The 14,099-nt window shown below is 38.7% G+C and overlaps 1 protein-coding gene across 19 annotated transcripts in view; it reads left to right on the plus strand.

The window, feature by feature from the left end:
- The window catches only part of sox6 (SRY-box transcription factor 6), a 134,334-nt gene extending 123,940 nt beyond the window's left edge, over positions 1-10,394 (plus strand). For 17 of the 19 annotated variants that reach the window (XM_046032701.1, XM_046032707.1, XM_046032702.1 and 14 more), the window contains 3 exons: positions 3,124-3,357; positions 4,100-4,316; positions 5,051-10,394. In XM_046032701.1, the coding sequence (XP_045888657.1) occupies positions 3,124-3,357; positions 4,100-4,316; positions 5,051-5,357 (758 nt within the window). In that variant the 3' untranslated portion in view covers positions 5,358-10,394. The remainder of the gene's footprint in view (positions 1-3,123; positions 3,358-4,099; positions 4,317-5,050) is intronic. The other 2 variants (XM_046032714.1, XM_046032715.1) reach the window with 1 other exon arrangement.
- Positions 10,395-14,099: the final 3,705 nt, after the last annotated feature.

Below are 14,099 nucleotides of genomic sequence, written 5' to 3' on the forward strand. Positions count from 1 at the left end.
TGTCCAGTACCTCCTGGAAAAAAATAGTTAATGCTCATTTGCAAAATGTCACAGTAGGGCCATGATTTTCAATGAAAAGACAGAAACAATGTTGCAGTAAATTGCATGTTGCAGCTTCTAGGGATTTGCTGAGACTTGCTGCTAATGCACAGGATGCCTCTGATTAAGTCATATATATTATGGGGCTGAATAAGGAGCCAAATGAATTTACCCGCGCAGGCCTGTATGGTCTTATATATATTGCCACTCTCCCAACACTGTATAGTGATGTTCATACTGTGATATCTATAGACATATATTACAGTGAAGAATTTTTCAGGTCAAAGGTCAAACTCTGCGTTAGGCTGTTGGTTTCCCAGAGGCAGCCTTATTAGGTCTGAGTCAGATTGATAACTTCATCACTTTGTTCTTTACAAATCCAGGACCACAGCGCCTGCCTCAGTGCGAGTGAAGATGATGCAACACAACTGTTGTTCATTTCAACGGCTTTCTGTAGCATCAGCCAGAACAGACAGGCACTTTTCTACGTGCCATCATGGGAGCAAAAAACCATGCCTCATCTGGCTTCCCTCCAATGAACCAAGTCACGTGGCTGGTTTCCTGGCTAACTATGGATATGGCACTAGCTGATGGCAGGCAGTTGTTTTGTCCCCCTCCCCGTAAGAAGCTCACCTCTGCCCGTATGCATGCACACCAGTATATAAATTGCTGAATCAGTGTCAGTGATAGAGTAATGGCACGGGAGGCATCGTAAATTACAGCAAGCGATCCCAGGGCGCAGACACTGGCTGTCGTGTCTGAGTGAGCGCTGCGCTCCTGAGCTAATGAATACCTTCATCTGGCCCCGGCAGTCAGCAGATTGCCCCGCGTTGATGGATACTGTCAGCCCTCCGCCACACCACATTTCATTGCACAATAAACATGGTTGTCAAAACCAAACAAAGTGAAATCAATTCATCCTGTACAGTGAGTGCATGCTAAATGAAATTAACGTACTGTGGGGTTTGGTGGCAGCAAAGGTAGTGTATTATTTCTGAATTCATGATGGCTTTAGGGCCTATAGCCTTCTAGGAGATGGTACTCGCAGAGTTTGAAAACGTGTTAATGAAACTAACACAAAGCTCCTCTTTAACGGATTCTACTACTAGGACATTCATAGAAATATGCATTCACATATGAAACATGTATTTTTAAAACTAGAGACTAAGCAAAGGGAAGGGTTTTGCAGGTTCTCTTGAGGCATTTGGATGAGGATGATCATATAAAATAAAATAAAAAGAGAGAAAAAAACATAATTCAGTGCATCAAGTTATACTTAATATGTGACAATGAATGAGCATTACAACATTATGACAATCTTTTAGGAAATTATAATAAAGGTAATATATTGTTTTTAACCTCTATTTTAGAGATATTAACATCAAGAGAAGGTTTACTTCTTTCCCCCAAAATGTAAGTAATTTATGTATTTGTTTTATATATACTTTTTTTTCTCCTAAAGACAGAAACAGGATTTTGAGATGAGCCCAGCACATGTTAAGTATATGATTGTGACTTCCACTGGACTATAACTATATGACAATAAGAGCTGAATCCTATCGGCAGGAAAAGCCACAATGTGAAAACACATTTTCCACTGGCCTCCCAGATGAAGGCAAGCCTCCGTGGATTATAAATGTGCCTATTTGACCGTTTAACATGAGCTGGTGAAAATCAATTTGGGGGGCCTTTGTATTGGGAGAAACAGGTTTCCTAGTGGGCAGTAGAACCTTAAACATTCTCTGTGAGCATAAACCAAAACCAACCTCCACCTCTATTTTACTCGAGGTGGTTTTGTGCCCCAGAAGCTGTGTGTGTGTGTGTGTGTGTGTGTGTGTGTGTGTGTGTGTGTTTCACTACTTGTCTCCTATAATACTTGTAAAGTAAACTAATAAAACATGACACCCTTTTTCAAAAGTGAAGACATTCAAACTCTTGAGGGTGAAAATGGTGCAGCAGCATCTTCCGTGATTACAGCGGAGCGAGGTTTCTGAGGATTTGGAATTAATGTCTCTGCACAGCCCTCCATTACTCATTAAGAGTTTGATTTTGTTTATCAACTGAAATAATAATAGAAATCAAACCCCAGGTAACGTGTGCCAAGGCTGCTAGTGGAATGGTCTAATGAGAAGGCTTCACATGTGGATGATGAAATATGCATGAGTCATCCCAAGCTTTCTTTTCCAGATTTGAGATCATTAAAGATGTATCGTAGCATATGGAAGGCTTTTTTTGTCTTATTTTTCAAGCCTTGTTTATCAACATGTTTTTGTTTGTTTAAATATTCATATTGCTTTTATTTAATTCTTTCACATCTTACATATAAAAGGAAGCAAATGCGCATGCAAACAGAAATCATTATCAGTCTGATGTACAGTTTAATACTGAGAGAAACTCTTATGCTGATTGTGAATACCCTGATTGAGAAACAGCACTTTGCAGAATCGGCAGTCTCTCTTCGCAAATGTGTGCCTGGTTTGTTTGTGTGTGTGTGTGTATGTATGCTTAAAGTAGTAAGAGAGAGTGAGAAAGAAGAAGGGAGGGAAAAGAGAGAAAAAGTAAAGCAGGGGAATGTCGTGCCTGAATTTATTTATGCATGTGTTAAAATGTACTTCGGCAGAAAGCTTTATTAAAATTTGCCAGAGTTCGAGCTTTCCTCCTTGATTTTCTTTAAGTCCCGTATTTGTTATTTATCTTTGCATTCTTGCAAATTGTATGGACACTATGAATGTCAAAATGAAATGTATGTGGCAGAATAGAAAAGTATGAACACTTGCAGACCAAATATTTAACTGCCATTGAAGTCTGAGGTCTTGCTCTTTTGGTTTTGGATAGACCTGACAATAAGCAGCATAGCTCCCCCTTAAACTGACATTGTAGTCGCTTTTATAGCACATAAAATATAAGCCAGTCAAGTCAGGTTTTCCACTCTAAACAGGTCTGTAGCCCTGCACTCATCTGAAACAATGCTCATGATGATGACGGCAGTGATGACGGTAAATGAAGGAGAGTTTGAACATGGCTCGTCATTTAATCAATGTCTTGCCTCGCTCTCTCTTCTTGTTCCTGCTCTGGCTATTCCAGGTTGCAAGGAAGTAAATGGCTCTGCAGATAAACCCCAACCCTATTATTGTTGGCCAACAGGAGGCGCTGGATCTACTGAGGCACGAGTCTTCAGAGAAGCCCGAGGAAGGAACAACAACGAGCCCCACATTAAAAGGCCAATGAATGCATTTATGGTGTGGGCAAAGGATGAGCGGCGCAAGATCCTCCAGGCCTTTCCTGACATGCACAATTCCAACATAAGCAAGATTTTGGGTAAGACCTTTTAGCTGCACTTATGTCACTGGCAAATTAAACAGAACTATGTTATCATGAACTAACTTCCATTCCTGCCTCTGTACCCTTATTGCTATGCAATAAGTGTAGCTGATCTGACAAAGTAGTTTGTATCTACAGGAGCAGTGTGTGTTATCTCATAGGCCATTGTGCACCAGGACACCGTAGCATACAGATGGATTTATAGCCCATCACTACCATAAGTGTTTGTCATGAAAAATGACAGAGGCTAAATGGGTCTTGCCCCCTCAGCATTGGAGTCCATACATCAGAGCTGTTATAAGTGCTGTCATCCACTTACTAGTAAGACACTTCAGAGAGATGCAGTATTTACTACACTATCTTGTTGTTCCTTACTGTTTGACATCGAAGCATGTCTCTCGTCTCAGATAATGTGCTATCAGGCTATCAAGAAGTTGGTGTGAAATGCATGATAAAACATGATTTTGCTGGAAAACTTACAAAGTGCAGTGCAATGTTGATCTTAAGTTTAGACCCCATGTGGGAAAATTTAATTCGACCGTGTATTTCACATAAATTATTTGTTCTTGTAAGATAGTGAAGTGGAGAGCCTCTGACTCTATATGATTACATAATTGATCATTTAAAGATAACATCCTAATTGGAATACTCTTTAATCATGTTTACAATCCATTATTAAGGCTGCTTTTTTTCCAGCTTGTGTGAAAATACTGAAATCTGAATCTACTGCGTTGGGTAGGTTCTCGGTGGAAGTCCATGACAAACCAGGACAAGCAGCCATACTATGAAGAGCAGGCCCGTCTGAGTAAGCTCCACCTAGAGAAGTACCCAAACTACAAGTACAAGCCACGGCCCAAGAGGACCTGCATCATCGACGGGAAAAAACTCCGCATTGGAGAGTACAAGCAGATGATGCGCTCACGGCGGCAAGAGATGAGGCAGTTCTTCACTGTGGGGTAGGTGCGCAGTCACAAATCCCTCAAACTAGAGCTTGTTCTCATACAATGTAAGCACCATTTCCAAAGGCGAGTGTTGAGTTAAACTCCACTGTATTGGTATTTAAGACAAGACTGACATGCACATTAAAATCAAGTGTTTTTCAATAGCTGTGATTTACCAATTTTAGACAATAGCAGTCTGCAAATGGAGCATGAAGTGCAGACATTATTACAGGATATAAGCTGTTAAGTATAGACTTACAGAAGGCTGGAGGGCAGCAGTCTGAAGCTTAACACTTTAATTTACTGTGTGTGGTAAGCAGGAGAACCCTCCTCCAGGTGTTCCCATGTCAGTCATAAGCTTCAGTGGCTGGAGTATCAATCATCCTGCACAACAGCGAGAGTAGCACTAACCACGTATTGGTTTTATGTCACCAATAAACTGGGTAGCGTTCCTGAACAGCTCAAGACGGGAGCTGTCAGGAGAACCTCTCTTTTCCCAAATCATTTTCACAGAGCTGCTGGCTTAAAGCTGACTGCTGTAGGAAACCCCTAATCCAACTATCTCAGTTTAAAGTGCTGCAAAATATAAAAATTTAAATATATAGATATATACATTTAAATATATAGATACATTTTTGAGACTACCATAAGCAGCACTCACTCTTTAAGTGTTTATGAAGGTCAGATTAGGTAAATCATGACAGAAAAGTGGGTTTAATCTCAATTTCTTCTCTTTCTCCTACATCCAGACAGCCACCACAGATTCCCATCACCACCAGCGCCAGCATGGTCTATCCTGGGGCCATCACCATGGCGACCACCACACCCTCACCTCAGATGACGTCAGAATGCTCGAGTGCATCAGCGAGTCCTGAGCCATCCATTCCTGTCATTCAGAGCACCTACAACATGAAGCTAGAGCCCAGTGCCATGGCAAACAACAGTGAGCCGGTCAATGGCGAGGATGAGATGGACATGTACGAGGATTTTGAGGATGAGCCCAAATCAGACTATAGTAGTGAAAATGACACACAAGAGCCAGTCCGCGCCAACTGAGTCCCCTCTTTAATGGGAAAGGCTAATGCAGACACAACACTCGTACAGGAGGATGTCCCAGAGGGCTGGTCTGATCTGATCCGATGGAGCGAAAGAGCAAAAGAAAAGTACACCACAAAGGTTTTGAATATGTATTAAAAAATTAACAATGATGTATCATTTAGGAGCCAGCATGCAGATGTGGCTTCATCAGAATCAAAAGCTATTTGGTCTTAAGTGTTTCTTCAAGAGTGTGAAGCAGTTTGGTTGTGTTTTTTTTTTTTAATCTCATTGTTTATTTTGTCATTGTGATCATGGACATTTACACAATTAGGTCATTGCCTAGAACAAAAGACGGAACTTGAAATTGAACATTTAGTATGAACCTATAATTCTTAGACTCATTTATCTTGTTTTCCTCTTCAATTAAATGATTTTGATATATTGCATAACTGTTCAAGATGGGAATAATATTCTCACTCAGGTATAGTGTGCCAGCCAACAGCTTGTGAATGTTTTCAATCAAGAATCAATTATTAACAGTACAAAATATCTCAAAATTAATATGGAGTGGTTCCAACTTATTATAGCGGGAAATTACACATTATTATTATTATTATTATTATTACTGTGTTTTCGTTGTTATTGTTATTACACAGACTGCATAATTTAGTGCAGAAGTGCCAAACATTTCAAGTTGTTTCTAAAATCTGTAAAGTCTTTTGGGAGAGGCTTCGTGAGTCTTGGACAATCTCTTGATCTCTTAATACAGCTTCATTATCCAGTCTTTCTTTAATTTACCCTAACAGAATAAACAAATGAAACTCAGGAACTTGGAGGCAGCAGGCTCTGCAGGAGGTTAGACTATGTGACATCTAGGTGGTAGCGTGTGATGCTAGCTGTTCTCCAGGGAGCCCAATGCAGTGATCATCAATGAAACCGGCCAGCCCTTTCATTTTCTCACCCGAGTCCACACAGAGCACCGTGGCATCCTTAACTCATTTCAAGCTCCGCAACCCAGTCTTGACTCACCAAGTTCTTAATCAGAGTGATTGTAATCAGGCCAGAATGCTAAAGGGCCAAAGGCCTCCAATCTGTGGGATTGGAACAGCAGCGAAAGGCAGCTTTGGGGGCATTACAATCCCAAATTGATGTTGTACAATGTGTAGCTACAGTACGTTCTGTTAAACACTTTAGCCCCATTTGGTCGGCAAGTTTAAAGTCTTAGGTCTTAGCACTTCATTTTTTTAAATCTTAATTCTTTTTAGACATTGTAAATCTTAAATTGACACTAAGAAGTCTTAAAGGAGAGCACGGACATCGGGTTGATGCAATGAGTTGATTACTGCCGTAGTCTTAAGAGGAGTGACAGGATATTTATAAACTGAGAGAAAGCCTAAAATCATTGTTTGTTTCTTAAATTACCTTGTCATGCGACAGGGGAAACTTAAAACACTGATTTTTGCATTAGTGCACTTACACAAATCTTATTCTGTCACCCTTGAGCCTTACGCTGTTATTTTTAATAATCTTATCTTATGGAATGCACTTACCTCTTGCATTTTAAATAGGAAAACATTTCAAATGAGTCAGAAACAAGGGGCGCAAAGTCCCTATCCAGAATTTCAAGTGGTGACCTTCTGGAGACTACAGCTAGATAAAGCAAGGCCTTGATGTTGAGACTCAGATCTTCTTTACAGGGCAGAAGGTCTAAGTGGCTCCCCTCCCTGCCATGCCCTGCTCTGACCCCTGCCCGTGGTAACCTCAGCACCCAGGGGGTGCCATCTGGCTCAGAGAAGGAGAAAACACCAGGGAGGGATGGGAAACAATAAAAATGGGGTGTGTGTCCCTCATTGTGCTCTCCATCAAAGTGCTGGTAGTAAGGCCTCAACAGGGCTCCCACCCTGGCCCAATCACCAGGCACTGGCGAGCAGATGGAACAAGTACATCAAGCTGTGGGGGATTATTAAAATGACTGACGACTGGGTATCATCTGAAATACAGCATTATTAATTCATGAGTCCAGCTATTCCCCTCCCTTGCTCCCTTGCCCTTGAACCTGTCCATTTCAGAAAGAGCACAGAGCCTTTTGAAGGTGCTGAATTGCTGGTTACTGGCTGCAACTGGTCAAGATCCCCACTGCTGGTCACTGCATTTTTCTCCTAGCTCTAATTGGTACAGATGGCTCTTTATATCTCTTAAGCACTCATATCTTCAGTACTTTTATTGTCTTATTGTCAGTGCTGGCTTGCATTGTTTCTACTTTTTGGAAGCATTTATATTAAGTGTAGTAGGTTTTTTAACCACCCCATTAATAATTCCTATTTTATTTTTTTCCCCCCATCACATCTTTTCTACATAGCTCTCATTTTGAGGTAGAAGACATTTAATGGATGCTCTCCTGCAAACAAACCCAAGTGGACTTCCCTCTAAGTCTACCTGTTTGGTATTTTTAAGCTGTTTGCTCCTGTTTGCTGGTGGTTAAGATTGATTTGTATGTGATTGTAAATATTTTCATGACCATGCCACATTGCTTTAGTTGGCTGGTAGTTAAAAAGGACTTTTCACAGAACTGAAACTTGACTGTGCTTATATAGCGAAAAAAGACAAAAAAAGACAAAAAAAAATGACAAGAACTCACAAGGAGACGATGTTTCATAAGTGTTATAAGCACTGGATATAAATTGTATTTTTATCAATTCTGATTAATGTGAAGCTGTTTGAGGAAAAACACCATGAATGAACAAAATTCCCCAGTTGGACTCAAGTGGGTTTGCTCTCACAGTTGCCAGATTTGAGTCTTTTTTTTGTCTACTTATTTTGTTTATTTATGCAAAGACACATGTGATGAATGAACACTTTGTTTAAGCTTCAGGGTTGCCTAGGGGAGAGACTCAGCACAAGAAAGTGAGCAGAAAATTCAACAGCAGGCTCGGTTATCCGTCAAACACCAGACTTCAGACTTCAGTGCATTATATATTGTATGTGAAACTGCAGAGTATCAACAAATTGTATTTATTATTAGCCACTGCTGGCTCTAAAATTGCCAGTGAAACAACAACATGGACAATCAGAGGAATAGAAACAAAACACAAAAGACAAAACACATATTTGATGAATTGGAGCTAAAAATGGTTTTTAGTGAATTCACCATCTCATTTAGATTTTATTGTAAATATAACATAGGAAATATATTTTTGTTCATTAGTGAAGTATAAGTTATGTATTTGGCTATTCTATTTTATTTTATTTTTCATGTTTGTTTTTTTTTGTACATGGTTTCATGTTTTTAAAACCTGACAAGTCACTGTAACTCATGTAGATGCTGAGTTTTTCTGCTTATTAGAAGAAAGCAGTATTGGACCTGAGATAGAGAGAAGCTCCTCACTTGCTATGTTTTGATAATCTTCCCTGGACTATTCAAAGAACCAATCGAAATAAAAGCTACACTTATTAGACTTGTTAATAAAGGAGTCATTACAAGGTACATTTAAACAACAAGCACTTGATGTTTATTCAATAATTTGCTTCCAATCATGATACAATCTAAGTGGTATGCTGTATATCCTCACTTGTGTCTTGTGTTTATTACAGCACCCATGGTATGTGGCAAAAATATCTTATGAGGAGCTGATATCATCCTAAAAACAAATCTGCATGCATTTGGCTTGCATTTACATTATCATAATAAACAAAGGTGTTTTTTCATAAATGATTGTTTCAAACACAAGTGATGTTTTTAGATTTTTTTTTTTGAAAGGTGGGAGTGTGCAAATATTTATTTGTTTCAATGTGGCAAAATGCACAGACATTGTGCGGTCTTCTTAGTTAATTCTCTCGTCATCTTTTTGTACGCTGATTTTTAATGAACATGTTCATGTCATGACTATCCAGCCATCTACAAATGTAGCCCTCACAGTTGTTTTCTCTTAATCCACTTGTTAGACACGCAAATGGTTTGAAGACAAAAGCTTGTATGCTGTTTGAACATTACTTACTGTAATTTCTTCTTTTTTTTTCTGTCTGAACTTTGTGATGTATATGGTGGGAATGTTCTCTTTGTTAATTTAATCAGCACAATTCACTGACATGCTGGACTGACATGCTAGCTGCTGTTCAGAAGTGTAAAATTTGTCGTTCAGGGCAACATTTATAGTTGTCTTTGGTACTTTGCTTTTTAGAGTTGTCTCTCAAGCAACACTGTGTGTGGCTCTTCTATCACTGGAGCCATTGTTTTGAAATTGCTGGCAGCCTGATACAATTTTCTGCGTAGAAATGTTTGGGTTTTTTTGTTCGTTTTTGTTTTTTCTGGCAGGTACCTAGGCCCATGGCAAGTATTGTTTGGGTGTTATTAGAGAAAATGAAATACATAGTGTCTGTTGCTGCTTTAAAAAAGTTTATGTCCGAATATGTAAATAGTTTATCATAATATCTTGTACAGTCCAATGTAAAGTTTTTAATTCAACTTAAAAAAAATGTTGCCATCACGTTTGTGTTCACGATCTTCTTTATACAGTACAAAAATTATTTGCTAGGGGTATTATTGCTAAAAAGAAAAAAAATGAAAATGTTACTAATTTTTTTTTATGTTTGTTTTGTTTTGCTTGGCTTCAAAGTGTACACCAGCAAGTCTTTGGTTTCCATGTGCAGTATTGACGTGAGGTAAACTTAAGGTGAATAATTTTACAGTGGTGTGTGTGGAGAGCAATCTCCTCAGCTTTGGTAGTATTAATACACTATATCAATTAAAAACAAACCAATGAGTGACACATTTGGGTGTATCTAGGCCCCATAGAAATGTGTATACTGTATATGATTAAATTATCCCCACAGGATCTATTCAGGCATATTATAATGTAACACCATTTTCTGTATGTCTCAGTCCATTGTAACAATGCAACAGTGGGATGAATAACTGCCTGTTTAAGCTCATTTACCTCAAGAATTTCCTCCTTTTCTGTAAACGAGACAGAAATTGTGTTACAGAAAACTTCTCCCATCACTCCATCTTTTGTACTGCTGTTGACACTTACAAATTAAAGAGACATTTTGTTTTAAGATTTGAGTAATTATTTTCATTGTGGAGGCATTCCATCACATTATTTGCTCTTGTTCAGGTGTTTGTTTGCAGTGTAGGAAAACAGACGGGATGAGAAAGTATAAATCAAATGGTGTAGACTTATTCTTATCTTGAGATCTTGATCTTGACCTTACTCTGTCAACTTAAACAAATTAGTACTATTACATTTTTCAAAACTTCTGATTAAAATGTTTTATCATATTATTGTAGGTTATTCATACACTTACAGGTCAGTAATGCCTATGATTATAAATATCTGTAACTGTCTTTAAGCAAACAAAAAGTGAAATTGCACATTAACAGATTCATTGTAGGTTAGTGTTAATTTAGAAAAACACTTAATATGCAGGTAATGAATATACCTATTTTTACATGAAAATAAATGATAAGATTTAGCATTTTCTGTATCTTACCTTAACATCCAAATATCATTGTGCAAATTTTTCTGGAGTTATACACATTAAATCTAAACAAATTCTAAATAGAAAGTTGATTATTCATTCCCTTTGAAGATCACCTGGATGAGACTTTTTGTGCCATTTGTCCAAGGGTGATGTTTTACATTTTACACCACACTGAAAAAGGCATGTGTATGGTGAATATTTTACTTCAACATTTTTGAAACACAACTTAACATGTTTGATTCCTGTACTAGTTTTATTCTTGTATTATTTGTTACTTGTTAGTGCAATCTGATCATACTAAACCTATAATTTAATTATACACAAAGCTTGAAGCCTGAATGCAAACTGTCCTCTCTTTTGTGGAGATAATCTGGTCATCTGGCAATTTATTGTAGCCTGACTTAACAGCAAAAGAATATATTTGTACCTGGTAGTACTGGACTTAACGCCTCACATATTTTAAATATGAGATAGGATAAAACTTAATCATCCCAAGGGAAATTTTTGTGCAGCAGATGCAGTACAAAGTCGGAAAGAGTACAAATATATAATAATAATGCAAAATAAACAGACATAAACAGATATCCAAAATATTCACAATAGCAAAAACATAAACAAGGTTAACGATGAGGATCATAAGTAGTTTATTTCCATCTATTAGTCATAGTGCTGGCATATCAACAACTTTCTGCATCCGAGTGAGCATGAGGGTTCGCACGGATCAGTGTTACTTTAAACTTACTAATGTCCCAAGTAGCCCACTACGTATGGCCGCGTAGACCAACAAACGCGTCCGTGTATGCAGACTTCCAATGTAGTATAAACAGCACCATGTATGTGTCCACTGTCTGTGTAAGTTCTTGGACTACAGCCACCCCTTTACCAATGTTCTCTGCAGCACTGTAACCAGCTGTAGCAGCCTAGTTTACCTCAGCCATTCACTGCCCATTTGTGACGTCAATGGTTGTCAAAAGAACCAGAGGTAGATTTTGGCTTACATTGATTTTTGTCTTCCTTTTTAAAACTATGTAAGGCAGAGGCCTCAACTTCAGTAGTTACTGAGAGTTCAGACCAAAAATGGCACTGGGTTAAAAAAAAATTCAAGAGAAGTACTGCTGAAAATAAGAAATATGAGCCAGAATAGGTCCACAAGTTTGATTTTATCATCATCTCAAAAACTGTGAGATAAACAGTAGAATTATGCCAGAAAGTAACCTGTCTATTCAAGTACCTGGAATATGCATTTACATATATTTTACTGGCCAGCACAAAGCATTGCTCGACAATGTTGCTGTTGTTGAGGGCAAAAGTTGAACCTCATTTATATACAAACAAATACGCTGCAATTTTTTAACCCCTGAACAAGGCCTTAGCTTTGTCTCCCAGCTATAGTGGCTAACCCCGAACATGGAAACATATAGATCCGGCAGGTAGCGCAGAGGGAGTGCCAGTGTGTGTGTGACTAAAGGGGGATTGAATCTTTCTTCAAAGACAAAGAGAAAGAAACAAACTCTGCCAGCATGAACACGTAGCCGCTGAGCGGAAACCTAACGTCCCTGTAACATGGCACTGTATTGTGTAGCAAATAATATATAATGCATCTTTTACTGATTGTTCTGAACATGTTAATGGTAGCTACTAAATTTTAAGTAATTGTTCAGTTGTTCCATATTGAAATGGTACATGTCCATGTGCAGTTTCAACACTTTAAAACCTTATGAAGACTTAATCACAAAACTTTACTTTCTGATGTGTCCAGTGTGAGCATGGTACAATGCATCACAGATGGATATATGACACACGTGCACACACAAATAAAAAGCAAAACACAAACATAGTAAGCTGGCACAGCATCAAATGTTTTCAGCAGTTTAAAATTTTATCTTGAAACCATCTTGATATTGCCTTCAGATACAACAAAACATGAAGTTCGACAGATTCACTTCAAATGGAGCATTTACTCACTAACCAATCACTGTGGTTTGGTTTTAAGAACAATCTGCACATCCACACGTCCTGAGGATCCTTGACCTCCTGCAAGCACAGAAGGCTCAGTTTGTAAGTGTGTGCGCTTACTGAGACAGAGGTGTGTGGGTGTGTGTGTGTGTGTGTGTGTGTGTGTGTGTGTGTGTGTGTGTGTGTGTGTCAGAGGTCATCTTGAGAGTTGTAAGCGCAGACTATGTCGATCTGGAGCCATATATTGCTCATTATCATCATAATTATTATGAGTTCTATACCCCGCTTCCTTTTTAAGTAATGTCTTTCTTGATGCAAGGGGTAAAACATTTCAAATATAATTTGCAAGCATACACTTCACTGGTTTACAGTTCTTCTGTTAGCTGTACTTACCTAAAGAAAAGGTCAATCAGTAAAAACGTTCCTGGAACTAAAGTATTTTTAACCATTTGGGGGACCGGTTTCATTTGTTGTCCTCATCAATCACTTAGTCTTTTACCATTGTACTGTATGCTGCCTTCCCAAGAGCATATGAAAGGTACAGTTTAACTGCAGTGTCTGTAATAGATTTCTGCGTAAACGCTCTCCAAGCAGTAGATGGAAAACTAGACATATACCTCTGCACAATAAATCTTATAGTAATTTTCCAAGCCTACATGACAACTAATGGCACGGAGAAAAGCTCTGTGCTTTGTGTATTTGTCTATGCATTATTGTGCAAGTGAGTGCACAAAATTATAACACTGCTGAGTTGGTGATACGCCAGACATTTTTTCATCTTCTTTGAGCTGTTTTTGCTTCACATTGTACCCGTAGATTTCTGTGTGAACCAAATAAGAGGTCCGGGTGAATAATTGGGGGCTTGGTGAGCTATGGGGAGTAATACCGCTGCTTGTAAGTGGCCTGTTTGGATGAACTGTCACTGTTGTACAAAGATGTGTATGTTTGAACAGCGGATAATAATTAATACAGCAATGCTGTCGTGTAGCTGCAGGACTGCTATTTCACAACTCTGATGACTAAACACCGGTGGGAAGGGGAGCAATGAGGGGCGCCTGGAACAATATTTTACTCATTTGGATCTGCTCAATGCTACAGCCGTTGCACCCAGTGAATCTGTCAGACAGCACCATTTCCCCAAGAACAGCTGCTATTTATCTGATTTTCTCATTAGAGTTGACTCATGACTTCATTGTACTGGCTTTGGCAGAGGTGCTGCAGTGCCAAGGTATGGCTCTTTAAAACAGCTGAGACTTGGTCTCCCTGATGTTACTGAATGTAGGAATGTGTAATACCTGTCTATATTCTCTTTTTCTGACTTTC

The sequence above is a fragment of the Micropterus dolomieu genome, linkage group LG20 (assembly GCF_021292245.1).
Source record: "Micropterus dolomieu isolate WLL.071019.BEF.003 ecotype Adirondacks linkage group LG20, ASM2129224v1, whole genome shotgun sequence".
Taxonomy (NCBI): domain Eukaryota; kingdom Metazoa; phylum Chordata; class Actinopteri; order Centrarchiformes; family Centrarchidae; genus Micropterus; species Micropterus dolomieu.